The sequence below is a fragment of the Phycomyces blakesleeanus genome (genome assembly GCF_001638985.1).
Source record: "Phycomyces blakesleeanus NRRL 1555(-) unplaced genomic scaffold PHYBLscaffold_19, whole genome shotgun sequence".
NCBI classification, from domain to species: Eukaryota; Fungi; Mucoromycota; class Mucoromycetes; order Mucorales; family Phycomycetaceae; genus Phycomyces; species Phycomyces blakesleeanus.
In genome coordinates, this window is record NW_017265152.1 from 473753 (window position 1) to 491249 (window position 17497).

General features: G+C 33.9%; 7 protein-coding genes across 7 annotated transcripts; 5 read left to right on the forward strand and 2 right to left on the reverse strand.

Annotated features, from left to right (window-relative positions):
• Positions 1 to 563: 563 nt before the first annotated feature.
• On the forward strand, positions 564 to 2869 carry PHYBLDRAFT_155987 (hypothetical protein; the record flags this gene model as incomplete). The annotated part of the gene is made up of 8 exons (XM_018433454.1): positions 564 to 662; positions 717 to 773; positions 849 to 912; positions 968 to 1162; positions 1253 to 1752; positions 1856 to 2297; positions 2352 to 2528; positions 2586 to 2869. 8 exons carry the CDS (start codon positions 564 to 566, stop codon positions 2867 to 2869), a joined length of 1818 nt encoding a protein of 605 aa, XP_018288248.1.
• A 153-nt stretch (positions 2870 to 3022) lies between these two features.
• On the forward strand, positions 3023 to 3556 carry PHYBLDRAFT_60110 (hypothetical protein; the record flags this gene model as incomplete). Its single annotated transcript, XM_018440600.1, has 4 exons — positions 3023 to 3025; positions 3099 to 3287; positions 3354 to 3411; positions 3501 to 3556. 4 exons carry the CDS (start codon positions 3023 to 3025, stop codon positions 3554 to 3556), a joined length of 306 nt encoding a protein of 101 aa, XP_018288249.1.
• A 348-nt stretch (positions 3557 to 3904) lies between these two features.
• Positions 3905 to 7218, forward strand: PHYBLDRAFT_182524 (glycoside hydrolase family 20 protein; the record flags this gene model as incomplete). The annotated part of the gene is made up of 14 exons (XM_018438633.1): positions 3905 to 4125; positions 4232 to 4356; positions 4427 to 4538; positions 4603 to 4723; positions 4801 to 4834; positions 4921 to 5008; positions 5044 to 5242; positions 5296 to 5431; positions 5580 to 5768; positions 5823 to 5973; positions 6034 to 6125; positions 6199 to 6230; positions 6313 to 6394; positions 6467 to 7218. 14 exons carry the CDS (start codon positions 3905 to 3907, stop codon positions 7039 to 7041), a joined length of 2157 nt encoding a protein of 718 aa, XP_018288250.1. The 3' UTR covers positions 7042 to 7218.
• Positions 7219 to 7390: 172 nt separating this feature from the next.
• Positions 7391 to 7807, reverse strand: PHYBLDRAFT_148759 (hypothetical protein; the record flags this gene model as incomplete). Its single annotated transcript, XM_018432151.1, has 1 exon — positions 7391 to 7807. One exon carries the CDS (start codon positions 7805 to 7807, stop codon positions 7391 to 7393), a length of 417 nt encoding a protein of 138 aa, XP_018288251.1.
• A 4047-nt stretch (positions 7808 to 11854) lies between these two features.
• PHYBLDRAFT_148760 (hypothetical protein) lies at positions 11855 to 12679 on the forward strand (the record flags this gene model as incomplete). Its single annotated transcript, XM_018432152.1, has 5 exons — positions 11855 to 11930; positions 12004 to 12228; positions 12303 to 12352; positions 12422 to 12583; positions 12668 to 12679. The coding sequence occupies 5 exons, from the start codon at positions 11855 to 11857 to the stop codon at positions 12677 to 12679; spliced, it is 525 nt and encodes a 174-aa protein (XP_018288252.1).
• A 25-nt stretch (positions 12680 to 12704) lies between these two features.
• Positions 12705 to 13279, forward strand: PHYBLDRAFT_159616 (hypothetical protein). The gene is made up of 3 exons (XM_018434019.1): positions 12705 to 12758; positions 12818 to 12971; positions 13049 to 13279. Exons 1-3 carry the CDS (start codon positions 12721 to 12723, stop codon positions 13226 to 13228), a joined length of 372 nt encoding a protein of 123 aa, XP_018288253.1. The 5' UTR covers positions 12705 to 12720; the 3' UTR covers positions 13229 to 13279.
• A 3500-nt stretch (positions 13280 to 16779) lies between these two features.
• Positions 16780 to 17257, reverse strand: PHYBLDRAFT_148761 (hypothetical protein; the record flags this gene model as incomplete). Its single annotated transcript, XM_018432153.1, has 2 exons — positions 16780 to 16898; positions 16978 to 17257. 2 exons carry the CDS (start codon positions 17255 to 17257, stop codon positions 16780 to 16782), a joined length of 399 nt encoding a protein of 132 aa, XP_018288254.1.
• Positions 17258 to 17497: the final 240 nt, after the last annotated feature.

The window sequence follows — 17497 nt, forward strand, 5'->3', positions numbered from 1 at the left end:
TTAAATAGTTGACTACAGGTTAATTCTAGTTTCATTACATATACTAATGCAATAGCCAGGTCTATATCCTTTAATTATATATATATATACATTGAAATTAATTAATTACTTAATGAATTAAATAAATAGAAGAAATCTTAATATAAATCTTGCTTAACTTTTTGTCTACTATACAAGATACCTGTTCACAAAATATCTAACAGTTGGAAGCTCTGTGACTTGAAAGTAATAGGATTTGAAGAAGAAGAAATATCATCAAATATGAATCTAATGTGTATAGAATTCATTTACTCGCACATCGCTTTCAGTAGAACTTTAATTCTACAATTTGTATTAATGTATTTATTTGATATTCCCCATATCCCATTTTATATAAGTTTTTAGCTGGTTGTCAAGGCTTGTCCTATTGTGCTACAGCAAACTACAGTGTTGCTATGAAGCAAATATCGGAATTTGAAGGACCTTGCATTCAATTGTAAAATACCTTGAAAACTTTCAACTCAAAATGTTGCTTAGATTCATTCGAAATATTTTACAAACCAACTCAATTGGCTTACGAAAGAATGTTTTCATCATTAACTCGACGCACACAGCTCAATTCCCAAAGATTTTCTCGACTTTTCTCAACTCAACATGACGAACGATTGACACGACTAAGACAAGTCATGACCGAACTACCAAAGCCTCTTGATGCCTTGTGAGTGGAAGCATTAAAGAGAATTAAACAACTAAAGATTAATTTAAGTGTTGTTCCGTCCGAGGATGCTCATCAGGTTGCGTACTAAAAATAATAAATAACTCTTTGTTTTCCAATTATTTATCTATTTATTTATTTATTTATTTATTAGAGCGAATACACTGCAGACTGTGATAATAGAAGATCATGGATATCTGGATTTACAGGCTCGGCTGGTACGTGTCAATGTATAAAGTAGCTCTTACTTACATACACGTTTTCTATTTAAAGGATGTGCTGTAATTACTTCTTCAGAAGCCGCATTGTTTACAGACGGGCGATACTTCTTGCAGGCCTCTCAGGAACTAGGTCCTAAATGGAAATTAATGAAACAAGGAATACAAAATGTACCTACATGGCAAGAGTACCTTGGAAGTTTACCTACAAACTCCAACATTGGAATTGATCCATCTTTAATTACAGCAGGTAAATCAAATTTAATATTGGTTATTTTCTTTTGTAGTTTCATTATCATTGTTTGTTGGATTGAGAATTAAACTTTTTTTTTGTCTATAGCGGATGCCAAACAGTTGAAACAGAATCTGGCTACTCGTGGTTCACATCTGGTGTCTATTTCCAACCTTGTGGATATGGTTCGCGATGACCGGCCTAGTAGACCTTCAAATCCTGTCAAGATCCACCATGAAAAATATGCTGGTCAGGATCACCAATCCAAGATCAATCAACTGAGAATAGCTTTGGATGTGAGAAAGTGTCAAGGCACAGTGATCTCGAGCCTTGATGAAATTGCATGGCTTTTGAATCTTCGTGGATCTGATATCCACTGTTGCCCGGTGTTCTTTGCTTATTGCATTGTTACCCAGCAAGAAACTATGCTGTACATAATGAACAAGGGCAGAGATAATTTATCGAAGAATGTAGTCGAGCACCTCAACAAAGCAGGTGTTCAATTGTGCGACTATGATGATGTTTTTGAAGATTTAAAGGAAACAACAGGACAATTTATGATTGACAGTAACACTACCAGTTATTCGATACTGCAGGCCCTTGGCTCTGTAAGTATCTATAATTGACTATGCTTTGTTTTAAAAATCATATTCGCTGACCTTGTTAAAGGACCGTGTGTGTGATGCCAGCTCGTGGGTTTCTGATGCAAAGGCAGTTAAGAATGAAGCCGAGCTTGCGGGTATTCGTGAGGCACACAAAAGAGATGCTGCCGCTGTGTGCCGGCATTTTGCTTGGTTGACCAATACCCTGACTCAAGGAACCACTATCCGAGAAGCGGAAGCCGCCATTCACCTTGAAGAGATGCGTAAACAAGATCCTTTCTATGTTGGATTAGCGTTTGATACAATCTCAGGAACTGGGCCTAATGGTGCTATTATACACTATCAGCCCTCTACTATCAATTCAGCAATTATCGACCCAAAGCAGGTTTACTTGTGTGATTCTGGAGCACAGTACCTTGACGGTACAACAGACATCACTCGCACATTTTTGTTTGATGGACAGCCAACAGACTTTCAAAAAAGAGCCTTTACTCGGGTTCTTCAAGCTCATATATCGATTGACCAGGCAGTTTTTCCAAAGGAAACCACAGGTAAGATCACAAATAATACAAGCCATTGAATATAATTCTCATCTCATATAACAGGCTATCAAATTGACTCTTGGGCACGTCAACCATTGTGGCAGGATGGTCTAGATTACAGACATGGAACGGGACATGGAGTAGGGGCTTATTTAAATGTGCATGAAGGACCTCATGGTATTGGTAGTCGTCCTATATACAAAACAAAGCCTCTTAAGCCAGGCATGGTGGTTACCAATGGTAAGACTCTTAAAAACATGTTTATATATGTATATCATTTAATCATATTTTCTGTAGAGCCTGGATACTATGAAGATGGACAGTTTGGTATTCGAATCGAAAATGTTTTGATAGTCCAACCAAAGGCTGTACCTTACCCTTCAGAAACCCCTTTTTATGGATTTGAGCATGTGACCTTTGTGCCTATGGGTCGTCGTCTGTTGGATCAAACACTGTTAACTAGAGAAAATCGGGAATGGTTTAATAAATACCACAAAGAATGTAGAGATGTCCTTGAACCTTTATTGAAAGGGGACTCTGCTACACTCCAATGGGTTGAGCAACAAACAGAAACCATCTAATTCAAACAAGTAAACGTTTTATAAAAATCATAAAATAAAAATAAAAATAAAAACGCAGCCAGAATAGGGCGACAATTCAGGTCAAAAACTCCGGTGAGTTTCAAATAGTTTATTTTGTTTTCCTTTGTCACTTTGTTCATCTGTTCATTAAGCATGGTAAAAATAAAATAAAGAAGAAGAAGAAATCCATCATATGCTTTGGGGAAATATTTGTCTCATTGCTCATTAGCCTAGTGAGGTTGATGACACATTAAAACGCCTGTCGAACCGTAAAGGTGTCAAGGGTGTGGTCATTCTTAATGGTGACGGTCAAGCTATTCGCTCCACACTCGATCCTGAATTGACAGTAAAATACGGCCGTTTGATTTCAAGTCTTGTACAACAAACCCGCACAACCATTAGTACATTGGATGACCAGGTAAAAATAACCTGGCCAACTCATTATAAACAGAAGAGAAAGAATCTTACTCGACATCCTTTTTAGAATGATCTTACGTTTTTGCGCGTACGAACAAAAAAGCATGAGATTATGATCGCACCTGGTAAGAATAAAAGAATTTACTAAACTTTCATCTATACGTATATGTGTACATATATATGTATTTTGTGGCTGCTAATAAATTGCTGTTAGACCGTGAATATCTCCTGATTGTTGTCCAGAATCCAGCAGAAACTATGCAAGCCTAGGTCATCCAATATTTAAGCTTGGTGTGTCATTCCATTGAAAAAAAAAAGACAAGAAAAGCTCAATCTCGGTTTGTTTATATTGTATACCCTTGTTCTCTTCTTTAATAAATACACATCCAATATTTGTTATAAAGAGAAAATCGAGTGTAAGAGAGAAAGAGATAATTATATTCTAAAGTTGATAGGCCAGCTAAATAAAAATAATGAGTCTTACCAATGCTTTTCTCTTTGAGTACGTTCTTTAACAGTCACAATTAGCTACAAAAAGAGAGTTAAAGATGGAGCATCATTGCGGTTATGCTTGTACACCCCCTTTTTTCTTTTTATTTGTTTTATTGATTGAACACCATGGCCGAAGATTTTAATTTTCTTCACAGAGACAGCATGCTTGGCCAGACATTCGAAACTTCGTCTGACACGATGCCTAACGTACTCATCGTACTTAATGTAACCCAGCTTCCGGTGGAGTTACAAGACGGCGTTTTAAAGGCCATGAAGCATGCACCCCGCAACAACATAGTGAATGGTGCTGTTGATTGCCTTGATAATGACTACCAATGGCATACAAGGTAGATTCAAAACAGCTGAATGGGGTAGCTCGTATTGAATTCCTTAAGATAAATTTGTACAACTTGGTGTGTGTGTATAAAAAATAATGCTGTATGAATATAATAGTTTTGTCTATGATCAAAGTTTGCGCCCTGGAGAATTAGTTGTGAACAGCAACCGCTCCAATTATGGAGACACTAGTTTGTCCGAAGACTTTCAAATATGTGTACGATACAATCGAAGAATTGAAGGTATATGATGTGTTTTATTATTCAAATATTATAAAGAGAAATTCATTTATAACCTTTTGTTCACACAAAGCTTTCCGCGCACTGGGAAGACTGCTGGGTGCTGCGCGTGATCCAAGAGTAGGGACGGGTGAACATGGCATGTTTTTAAATTTTACAGAGCAGGCACAATTTGAAACACAAGGGTAAATACATATCCATAACTAAGTGTACGATAATTGTAACCTTTGATGTATTCGTTTTTGATAGTGTACTGATCGATTGCAGTCGAAACGGTGTTCTTCGACTCCACAGTGTCTATTTCATCCTGTGCAATATGGCCTACATGGGATTAAATATGCTCCAGTTATATACTGAAGATACTTATGAGGTACGCAATATAATATTATAAGCAAATATAGGAATATTTAACTTGAGAATAACAAATAAAAATAATTAATTGTATAGGTTGAAGGAGAACCGTTATTTGGATATTTAAGAGGTAATTAAATAAAGTCCTTTTTATAATAAAAAAAATAACAGAAAATTAGGTTAATTTCTTTGCTTATTTACAATATATATATATAGGAAGATATACCCATGAAGAACTTTCAGCAATTGACGACTATGCATTTGATCTGTTGAGTACATTGCGCCAGTTCATCGAGTGGTCCACGTCAGGAGTTGGCATATACTAACGAACAGATGTAGAGGAATTGAGGTGATACCCTGTATTCAGACACTAGGTCATTTCGGCCAAGTTTTACAATGGCCACAGTATACACATCTGCGAGATAATCAAGAAGTTCTGCTTGCTGAATCAGAGGCAACTTATGAATTTATCGAAAAAATTGTAAAGGCTGCCGCCAGCCCATTCAGGTCCAAGCGGATTCATCTAGGAATGGACGAGGTTTGACACTTCAATCGATGCCAATATATTAGTTTCTGATACTGCTAGATTAGGCATATGGCTTGGGTGAAGGAAGATATGCGCAATTGTTTGGCTTCAAAGAACCAACCAAGATATTTGTGGACCATCTGAAACGTGTACATGAGATCTGTTCCCGCCTTGGGATCCAACCTATGCTCTGGTCAGACAGTAAGTTCTTTTTTTAAAAAAAAAACAAAAAGGTAGAATTATTAACATATTCCTGTGCTGGTCTATTCAGTGTTATTTTGCTTAGGTTGGTCTTTTTTTATAGATAAATACAGGTTTTTTGTATATGTATTAGTAACATTTTTCGTAGCGGCCAAAAATAATACACTTCAAGGATATTATGATGAATCTAGTAATCCGGCAACTCCAGAACTGGTTGAAAGCATGCCTCAGAATATTGATCTTATTTTTTGGGACTACTATCACACTAACCCTGATGTTTATGAGCAAAAATTGAAACAGCATCGGGATCTAGGATGTCGACAACCTTGGCTTGCAAGTAAGTTTCTTATTTATTACACCGAAAATTGTATCAAGAACTAATATACATTAGCTGGAGCATGGACTTGGAGTAGGTTCTGGACAGCCCTACCTTTCACCTTTGCATCTGTAAGAGCAAGTACAGTAACAGCCAAGAATAAAAATCATGGTGTTCGAAATACCTTTATCACCATCTGGGGGGATGAAGGCAATGAATGTGATATGTAAAGATCGGTTATTGGTGGGAATATATAATGTCTCGGCTAACTAGAATATTTGAATAGATATTCTGCTCTACCTGCCATGTGCTATTATGCACACCATGGCTATAGCAGCCAGGATGAAATTGATATTTCTTTGCTAAAACTAAGCTTTGGTAATAATTTTTGAGATACACCAAAAAATGAGTGGTGTTATCGATTGTACTTATGAGTTATTTTGCTTTGCAGAGGGTATTTGTGGGGCCAGTTTTGACGATTGGGTATTTGCATCCAAGGCAAGTATACATATTTTGGAACTACTTTACGAAGAGTCGTCATATTAATAAATAACATTAAAAATAGATTGATGACACACCTAGTGGACTTCCTATCACCCAGCGTACGCATTATGCCCCAAATACAAGCAAATGGATGTTGTGGGAAGGTAACTTGTCAAAATTGTGTTGCCTTCTTTTAAAAAAACGAACAAATGTCTTAACAAAGAAAAAACAACTAGATCCATTCGTTAGCTTCTTGTCTCCTCAATACTCAGACGAAGACTTTGAAACTCATTATCGTTCCATTGCAGAGCATCTTTTTGATGCTTTGGAAACCAAGAGAAATCTGGGTCCCCTTAATCTACGCCTTGAATTTCCTGCTCGTATAGCTACTGTTCTATCCCTGAAATGCCATCTAAGACAACGATTAGAAGATGCCTATCGAAAGCGTCAGTACGAACAACTTTATGATCTTGCTCAGGGTAGGTTGAGCCGCCTAAGAGAAGAGGTAGATCATTTGTGGAGGTACCATCGGCAGATGTGGATGAAAATGTATAAGCCTTTTGGCTGGGAGGTTCTTGAGTTACGATATGGTGGGTTACGCACAAGGCTTGAGACTATGTATGACCAAATAATGGCTCATGTTGAGTATGCAATGACAACAAAGGACTCTTTGAGCGAAAGTGATCCTTTAGAAAACGAGCATGCACGTATAGAAGAATTTGAGGTGGATCTAGAATGCCTTTTCTTTGGATCACGTACCAATTTACTTTTGGACTATTCCAGAGCAGCAACTTCCATACGCCATGGTTAAAGATGTTTAATTAAACTTTCTCAACAATCTCGCACCGTTGTATGGAATTTATTTTTCCTTTCTTTCTTCTGCTTGACATTATTGTTTATGCATAAATAGAACAAGCTTAATATCATAGCTCCTATTTTAGTGTACTCTTATTCTGTCGATGCTATTATATATATATTTATGTATTAAAAAATATTTAAAGAAGTATTATATATATATATATTATATAAATAATCAGAAATTTAATACGTTTATATATTTGTACGTCTGCAAGATGGCATTTGTGATATGAGGGGAATGAAGGGGTTAAAAAGAAAAAGAAAAAATATGGAATAAGGGAGGAAATTTTGACGGGGCGGGTTTACTCTTTCCATGAACTGTTATACGATGCTGATCTTCCTCTGACACCTTCAAACGCGTTGTTAATATACAAGGAAGTCGGCATAAATTGAGGCATCGCTGTTTCCTGTTGACCTTTTTCTATTGTATGATCTTGCTTTGCATTTAAGGAACCTGTCCCAAATGAGTCGGCTGATTCGGGTAGGGTTGGAGAGAGGAAATTTGAGGCAAGCGACTGAAGGATCTTGGAATCGATGAAAGGAAAAGATGTTCGTTGAACTTGGGAAGGTTCAGTGGTACTATCCTGAGGTTGTTTCTGGTAAGCTCCTGGGCTAGTATCAGATGAACGGCGGCTATGGAACTGAGGACAGGCTGATGTATGGGACCCAAACGAATCTGTTTTCTCAAATGTTCTTCCACATTTGCAACGGAATGGCATTACTGTTTTTATTGATTTATGTTTTTGAAGTACAAGCTGTAAAGAAAGAAGGAATAATTTTTTTTTAAAAAAAAACTACTTGTAATTTATAAAGAACTTTTATGTTTCTTTCGTAATCTGTTACGCCCACCACCCTAATCATGTGCTTATTAGTCGAGGAGCAATAAAGTGAGATGTCAGAGAAAACTATACACAGTCTGTCCCTCATTAGTTGGCATATATACACTTAGGTAACTAGTAGGCTCTCCAGTCTTGTTTAATGAAGAAGAACGCGGACTCCTTTTTTTTAAAAAAAAATGACCCGGGGGCAATGCATACTTTCTGTTCTCACCCAACAGATTTAAACAATGTAAAAAAAAATGGGTACAAACTTACAACATGCAACTAACAAGGAATACATAATAAGAAATTGCCAATTGTTTATGCTAATTTTGGTTTTGTAAATTGAAAAAAAAATGAATACATACACAAATATATGCAGGTCAAGAAAAATCAATTAGGAATGAAGACTGTAGCATTCTTCTATCTAAAGAAGCGTTTCTTAATCTCTGCAGGACTTAAACAAAAATCAAGAATATATGTATACAAAGGTCTGTTTCTTTCTAAAAAGAAAATAAACCATTAATGGCCTGGTTTTAATACAATATATATATGTGTGTGTGTATAATTGACTTTATTATGATTAATTTAATGAAGCAGGGATTATGCGCACGGTCAAGGTTATTATATGAATAAATTTAATTTTTCACGGATATTATTTACAAATCATGATATATTCACAGTTAATTCTCTAGAGTAGTTATCAGATAAAAACATATATATGTAGTTATTAGTATAAATTTTTATAATGATGATTATAAATATATTATTATCTGATCAAATAACATTTTTATTTATGATATTCATCCCAATGGATCTAGTATTGTTATATTCTAACTGGGAGAAAAAAGAAGAAAATAATGTATACCTTATAAAGTCGTATACAGATATTGCTCGTGGTACGTGTATTGAATGAGAACTATGTAGCTATAGAATAAATTAACTGTGAGATTTAATACATGACTGTAATCACTCAAACGGCTACACTTGAAAATTATGGGAAGTAATAGACTTTGGATTGAATTTACATAGAATCATATATCCTGTAAAGAAACAAAACTCTTCACTTTTTTCTATTGTCCTTCATTTGCACACCAGTCCCCTTCTGAAGCTAGCCCCAAATTTTGATCACAAAGTTAGGATATCCATATATATATATAACAAATAGACCGTGATAAAAGGTTATTGTTAATAAATACGAAAAACCCTATCAAGTATCATAATAATAAACGCTTTATCAAAACTATATTGATGTTTATTAACATAAATGAAAAGAAAATTACACATTTTTCAAATTAATCTTTTTTGCTGTGTTTAACACTTTCAGCACAAATTAATTATTCAAAATTTGTTCCTATATTATCTATAAGGGAGTATTATTATTCTGCTTATTTACAATGAAATCTATGGAATACTACTGTTAAAATATAAGGCTATTTTAGTACAAAAAAATATTATAATTAAACAAAGAAATTGACATTATTTATAAAAATCTATTATGGACAAAGAATAAATTACACTCAGGAAATAAAAATAAATAAAGGACTACCCAAGGTTCTTTGAGAAGTCTTGGAGCATAGGTATTTGTCTCATCAATAGAAGTCTATTTAAATTAAATAAAAAACGTAAAAAGAATAAGGGAAAATAATATAGTAAGCCTTATTCCTCTCAATAAAAAAAATGTGTAAGAATAAGCGATTATTTGTAGTTTTATTTCACTTTTTTTAATGGAGCATTTCTTACCTCTAATCCTAGGGGGTCGCCGTTTTCTGACAGGAGTCAACATTTTAATTTTACCAGACCACATAAAGGTAACTTGTTATCTAAAGTCCAATAAGTATATCTGGTCCCTAACACTCCATGATTATTATTATAGCAAAATTACTTTAATAAAGAAGGTGTGGGCTTGTAGCAATTTTCTTGGACTTTTGATTTTTGTACGTCGGTAAAAGACTTTTCGTTTAATAATATTGTTTACGAAATTTAAAACTATACCTGAAAACCTGTTGAGTACACCTATGGCAACAAATTGTGGTGTGAACCAAGTTCAATAAAAAAACATATTGATAACCCAATACATTAGCCCTGTTCATTAACACACTTTTAACCTGGACCTGTAACCCGCTTTTAGCCCAGTGTATTATAGCTAAAGTTCGATATAGTAGTGATTCTACAGTTTCTCTTTCAGTCCTCTCGTATTATATAGTTTTCTCTCTATTATGATCATCCTACTCTCTTCTATTCTATCTATTCTATCTATATATGCATTCCTTTTGTTTCATTTTGTTTCCTTAGTCTCTGTATTTTCTGTATTTCTTCCTGTCTTTGTACTTATTAGCTTACTATTTTATCGCTACACTTGGTGTGATTATCAATATTCTTCTCAGGCACTTACCTCTTTTTATTGGAAGTAAGACCTATGTTTTGGGAAATTTAATATTATAATTTTTTGCCTTATAAAACAACAATAACAAAAATTATTAAAGCAAAAAAAACACACTCAACAAATATAGTAGTAGGTAAGTTGCTACAAATGCATACCCTCTATAATACAAGGCGGGTTAATGGTCTTAGATAAATATAAAAGGTATAATATTAAGTATATAATTTTATTTATACAGCTTTATACTATTAGTATATGCGCTTTAATATATATATATATAATAGGATAGCTATCGAGAATACTACTTCAATATGGTATATTCTAAAAGAAAACGACGGATCCCACCTTGGAAACATTGTGCCCTTATCACTGATTGTTGATATAAAAAATCATTAGGCGTAAAATCCGAGAAATTGAGTGAGCATTTTATGTTATTATATATTACGGTTTAACTGGTCTACATAGGTTATATATTAATCGTACATATAAAACATAAATAATATTGCTCTTGTATAATTGATATAATAATTGGGTGTAATCAATTTTTTATTGTAAAGTACAGCCCGGCCGGTGAATATTGTCAGTTACAAAAAAAATAGTAATTACCAGCCACAGAAGAATGAAGTTGGAGGTTGCAAAAAATCGACTTGGCGGTTATAAAAGACATAAATGTCGAAAGACAAGATTTGATTTTGTTGGTCAAAGATGCTGTTAGGTTTAGTTTATAGCGTTTAACTATGGTTCAATTAATAAAATCATATAGTGTTTTGGTTCTCGTAACATTTCAGTTGATTTGCAGCTAGAATTAGTAGATGTTTATTCAAATAAAGGTTTAGAATGGAGTTCGTTTAAAAGCAGTTTATAATTTGACGTTTGAAATGAAGGCAAAGGCAAAGGCCACAAGGGCCACTAAAGCGAACATCATTGCATGTATAATCAATTATAGGAGATAATGTTCCTTCTTTTATCAAGCGATGGCGCTTTTATTTTTCCTCTCACTAAGGCTCAGAACTGTTCAATAGGATTTAGCTCAGGCGATTAAAGGGGGGAGATAGATTGTTCTATAGCCCCTATCTTCGAGCATTCAAATTATCGGTTTCGACTTATGGATACTAGTATTATCCATCACTAAATAACTTCCCTTTAAAAATACATCCTCATCCATAACTTCAAGAAGCTCATTGACAAACTTGATAAAATGAATAGTCGTTGTACCTTTTGGAGCTGGTTTTACACCAACTGCACTGGTTGTTTATTTAATGAATACGAACAATAATAATAAAAATGGTAAAAAAGATATAAGGATAATTATGTCTTTTGCAACCGTCAGGTCGATTTTTTGCAGCCGCCAACTTCATTATTCTGTGGCTGGCAATTACTTTTTTTTGTAACTGACAATATTCACCGGCCGGACTGTATAGGAAGGTCATTATATAAATAGGTATATGAAAGCCAAAAAAAAGGCTGAGTTAAAGATGATATCTGCGTCATCTGTTGTTGTAGAATATAATACATCACACACACACATATATATATATTGATAATAATTTGTTTTCTGCGTAATCATGAATAAGGGAGTTGAGATCATTGATATTAATGAACTGATTGAACTGTTCTTTACTGGAAATGAAGACATTTCGGGTTCGTTTAAGATTTACATTCGATGATCAATAAGAATCGAGAATGCTAAATTGTAGCATGAGGAGTTGTATAGTTCTCCGCTCTGCCACACCACATTTGAATGATGGGAATGCTGATCTTAATCGTATTTCCAAACTTTTACCAAGAATAATAAAGCATGCCTGTGATGCTGGTCAGAAATCAGATACTCAAATCAAAGATTATACTGAGATTTTGGTGGATTTACTTGTATTTCTAATATCAAAGAGCACAGACCATGCTATTATCTTTATCGGAGATATCCTGAAAGCTTTAGAAGGTTTTTATATTATTTTACATTATATATATATATAATATCACTTGGCTCTAATTACGATATCTAAATATTGAAAGATGTTACGAATGAATGCCAGACAACAATGTATTATGAAGTTGCTGTGACGGTAAGTTAAGAAGAATTAAATAGGTACCTTGCTATAAACTTTAATAAATTTGCCCACTATTCCATAAAGTTATTCCAAAATATGTCTATCCTCGCTTCCGCTACGAGTTTCATAATAAAGTTCGACCCGTCTATAAATTTTCACGCTTCTTTTAAAGCATCTACTGTTCTTCCAGCCATGTTCGATCTAAGTGTCAACGCGCCTAGAGAAGTTGTAAATTGTTTGTTAGAGGTAATAATGAATTATAGGTATATATAGTTTCTTATAAGTCTATAATATAGGCATCCACGCAACTCTGTGCTACTTGTACTAAAGGAAAACTTGTAAAATTAAATGTCATATTTTTCAAATCTTTGAGTCTTTCAATAATGAAAGCTATAATTTTTATCTTATATACAGATTCAATGTAAGTCTCGTAAAGCTTAATTTTTCTTTCATAAACCGTACTAATTTTACGCACAAAAGTCACAAGTATACTCTTGCTGATGAAATGGGAAAATGTCTTAACCTATTAAATGAGCAAATTCAATTTTGCGAACTACTTGATACGCATGAATCGGGACAAATTGTTGACAAACTCTATTATTCTTTGGGAATACAACAAGTACCTTCAATTCAAGTAAAGTATCAAAATAAACTACAAAACACTAACTAAATGATGATCTAAACAAACTTTTGATTTTCTATACCACAAAGGAGGTTCTTCTTGATTCGGCTTTCGCACTTATGCTGAACGGAACTTTTCCTACATGGGTATCAGAGCTACTCGAGAAAACTAAAGATAAAACTGATTTCAGAATTACTAGTATGATGTGTAAAGGTTTAATTGACAATATGTCTAGTAGTTGTATGTCAAGCTATATGAAGACAGATTAAACTTGGGTGATGACAGGAGAAATAAAGAACAGATGTTAGAATCTTATTTTCAAAAAACTGATTATCTTCCCCTCTTCCTTTTTTTTTTAACTTTGTGATGTACTTCTTCAAAGTGATTTACTTTAAACTTCACCATAATTTTCTTCTATACAAAAAACTCCTCTTCCTTTTTTCTTTTATCTTAACTCCGTAATCTCTCTAATAAAACTGATCACACTATCACAGAACAATGAAGCTATCACTGTAGGAAATGGCAGGATTTATACCTCCGACCTCGTACCGAGTTACGTACTCGTAACTTCTGCTATTTAAAAGTCAGTCGTTAAAATACCGACCTCGTAACGAGTTACGAACTCGTAACTTTTATAGCCAATCACCACCAGAGAAATTTCTTGTGTAATCATATTCCCAAAATAGTGTCGGAGTATACATGTTCATTACATGCCCATATATGGACACACAAGTATCTGCGATAAATTCTGGTCGAAATAAATCACGGATTTAAAAATGCGTTTTCCAAAATATCAAAAATGGTTCAAAATAAATTATGTTTCAAATAATGCGGTTTTTATTTTTGTTTTCAAAGTTGAAAAAAATACCAAGCTATTTCATATAATTTATAGGCAGAAATATATAATATGATCAATTTAATTATTCTAAGCTAAAGGTTGGGTCATTGAGTTCATATCACTCACTATTCTTGAAGACAAAAGCACCAAAGAGCTACCTTGATAGTGGAATAAAAGAGCAATCTAATAAAATATAAATATGAATGAGTATTTCAAGCTTAAAAAATAAGTTAAATAAAAGCTTACCTTTGAGTTTACCGAGATGCATCTCATAAAAGTTTGAATATCTACAAGTGAAAATGAATAAAAGATGGTTAGTATTCAATTACTTTGTAAACTAGGTGTGCAGTTATTACCTCTTAACTCATTTTGACCAGATGATGAAAAGGCTAATGTTAGTTAATGAGACCCGAGATGAATAATTGCATCACAAAGCATAATATTGCTTTTCTATTATACATACCTCAAAAACAAGAATATACAGACACGTCTTCTACAAAAATAATATAATGTAAACACACGTAATGAACAAACTTTTGTCGGTAAAGTAGAGTAAGAAACAACGCAAAGGACGTAATCCCACACTTATTCAAAATCGATTTAAAAAATTCTCATTGGTCTACTGGCTTTTAATACCAATGATGCAACTCGCAGAAATGTTTTTAAAAAAACGCTGTCATTCTTTCTTGGTTTGCCTTATTTTTATAAGTTAAAGAGGTATGCTTTAATAATAAATAATTGAAAATACATCTGTAAATTATTAATAAAAAATATGTGTATATCTTTATATCTTAATTGGGTTGAGTTTTCTCTTAAAAGATTGCTTGTGTTGGGCATTTTTTACTGATATTATGTAAGAAACAAAAAAAATTGTATATTTTTTCTTGTTTGCAATTTTGACAAAGTCGTTTTATATGCTGAAAATCATTGCCTTTGCCAAATTTTAACAGAATTATTTTTTCATTGCTCAATACAATCTCCGAACTTCCTTATTCAACGTTTTGTCTTACTTAAACAGCTTTTTGTTGTGATCAGAAAGGTTTGAAGTAGGACCAAACCTTCTTTCCTCCTTTATTTGGAAAAGAAAAGATTCAATTCACGAAATTACACAAAGAAAAAGTATCTAGGCCAATAATATTGCTTGGGTACCATACACTACCATATTTGGTTTCTAATTTCTGTGGTGGTGATAGCATGCCTGTTTTAGCCTATTAGTTTTACTTTTTGTCAAATACGATTTATGGGATTTTCTATTATTTTGCATCTAAGCCAATAAAATATTCTAAATATGGCAGATCTATACATTTTTAGGTATTTGTATTCTCTTTATGATTGGTTCAACAAATGCATGATGTTTTATACTGAATTTTTTTGGTTTTTATTGATCAAAATAATACAAGTTAAACATAAAGAAGTATGCGAAGAAGAAGTACTAATTTTTATGACATTTAGTAACAGCTTAAGCTATACATTCATTAAATAATATACATATATTTATTTTTATGTGATACTTTTTACATTGTTTTATCTAAAAAAAAAGCTATTTTCTAAGTACTATGATATTGATGAAGGAATGTATATTTCTTAATTGATTCTTTTAATCAAAGAGTATAAACCTGCTTTGCGTTAGCATTGTTATGCCTGATTCCTACTTTTGAAAAAACAGAAGACAGATTCCCTGCGATTCTCGAAATCTACCGAGATCTCAAATGAGCATGCGAGCAATCTTGACAACCAAATTGTACTTGATGCAGATATTTTTCTGTCAATTCTTCTCAAGTTACTTTCTTTTGTCAACTTTGCTGATTCGTATTTTATTAATACTAGCCTTCATAGTTGGTAAGTGTGTTCCTTTTAGAGACTTTTAATAATTTTAGACCTTGTGAAAAAAAAGAAATAAAGAGAAATAAGAAAAAGACTTTACAGAATAAAAAAAATTATTGCATTAAAAAGTGAGGTATTCGGGATTGTTTATGGGTTAGTATCTCAATAATGGGAAAAGTAGATACTGTGAGAGTGTTATTTATTAAAGAGACAAAATAATATTGTTTATATCTGCTACTATTAAAATCCCTGTAATTCAAATCCCTGTTGTGTAATGGTTGGTTTACACTGTATGAGTGTGCAGTGTATGTGTGCCTGGTGTGTAAAAGTTCCGGAGATTGTTAACTTGCCAGGACCATTAGCAAGAAGGAACCAGAGTTTGGTTGTGGGGTCTGTTCTTCACTCAATTGTGGTGTGTATACCACAATGTCTCAACATCATTCAGTAGAATAGTAGACCTAAAAGCTTCTTACTTTGTGAATACCTTTGGCATAAATTTTATTATTTTTGGGAACGTCTGTTATTTTCTACACCAGCATCTCTAAACATCTTAAGGAAATCACTCATTCCCTTGGAAAACTGTCTTGATACTTTCAATTATCGTTATAATATTGTTTCAATAAAACTTGACCTGGAATTCAACATTCCGTCACATATTGTGTTGAGATCCAGATAATATTGTCTTGAAATATATGTGGACCAATTTTCTGGCGGCTGTTGGGTACCTTTTGTGCATAATTGTATTAGCAAAATAAGAAAATAAATTATTGTGCCCATGAACAAAAAGCGCACAGACCACTTTAGAGTAACCTACAAATCGCCTTTCGAAACTTGTACTCCACTTTGAGAGTTATTGCTACACCGATCAATACTGAACCTTTCCTTACTTCTTTGCTTCTTTGCTTTATTCTACTTTGCAGAATACTTTTGCAAAGTCTATAAATTGTCTCTTAGTGGCTGTTAATTCTGTCGTATAACAGTTACACAGCCTCAATAAAAGGAATATACAGTCATATCACATTTGCTCTGACGTGGACATCTAGGACTGACAAAAAGAGCAGTCCTAAACTTTAATCGCAGACGAAAATTTTCGATTACATATAGAACCCCTCCAACGCGCGTCGTTTGTTTTCTCCTTGAGCAACAACAGTCCCGGTTTCATAGTGAGGCGTCTCTTGCGACCGTTGCAGGGAGATTCTTCCATGCTACAAGCATCGGAAAGTGAAAGTTGTTACTCGCCAGCTCAGTTAATTCTGAGAAGTCGTGGGGCATGGTCTCTTTTCATTTTTGGAAGGACTACTGTGTACATCGCATCGCCAATGTGGAATCATGATGCTGGGGGGAGGGAGGTCTAACCTGTGGTGAGATGTGCTGGCTCTTCACTGCTAACCTGACTGAACTCTTTAACGGCTGACGGTGAAGCTACTGGTAGTCGAATGAGCTGGACCTTATCACCTAGTGGTAAGTTCTCTGGCGAGTTCGCACCCACATTACTCGGTGACGAGATGTGGGGCTGGATGAACGGGTGCTTTCCGTTGGTTTGCCACCATTCCAGCACCTCCTTCGCTACCAAGTCAGGTTTACGTCCTGAAGGAGATTGAGCCGCGTAATGCGGGGACAAAGAACTTGGTGTCATGCTTTTTATTCTTTTACTCATGTAAAGGAACATTAAGTGAAATTAAATCAAATAGAATAGTTTCTTTATGTATATATATGTATATCTTTAAATAAATAAATAAATAAAGTCTTTCTTAGCTATTGTCAACTTTAATAAAAAAACACGCTTTTAAACTTTTTTTTACTTGATTGATGTCAATGTTGTAATTAGGAGGATTAATTTACAAGAAAAAATTAATAAAATAAAATATAATATAAT

Coding starts and splice junctions, on each gene's coding strand:
- PHYBLDRAFT_159616 (XM_018434019.1), top strand. CDS start 12,721: ATGAAAGCTATAATTTTTATCTTATATACAGATTCAAT. Junction 12,759..12,817: donor ATCTTATATACAGATTCAAT/GTAAGTCTCGTA, acceptor TACGCACAAAAG/TCACAAGTATACTCTTGCTG. Junction 12,972..13,048: donor AACAAGTACCTTCAATTCAA/GTAAAGTATCAA, acceptor TATACCACAAAG/GAGGTTCTTCTTGATTCGGC.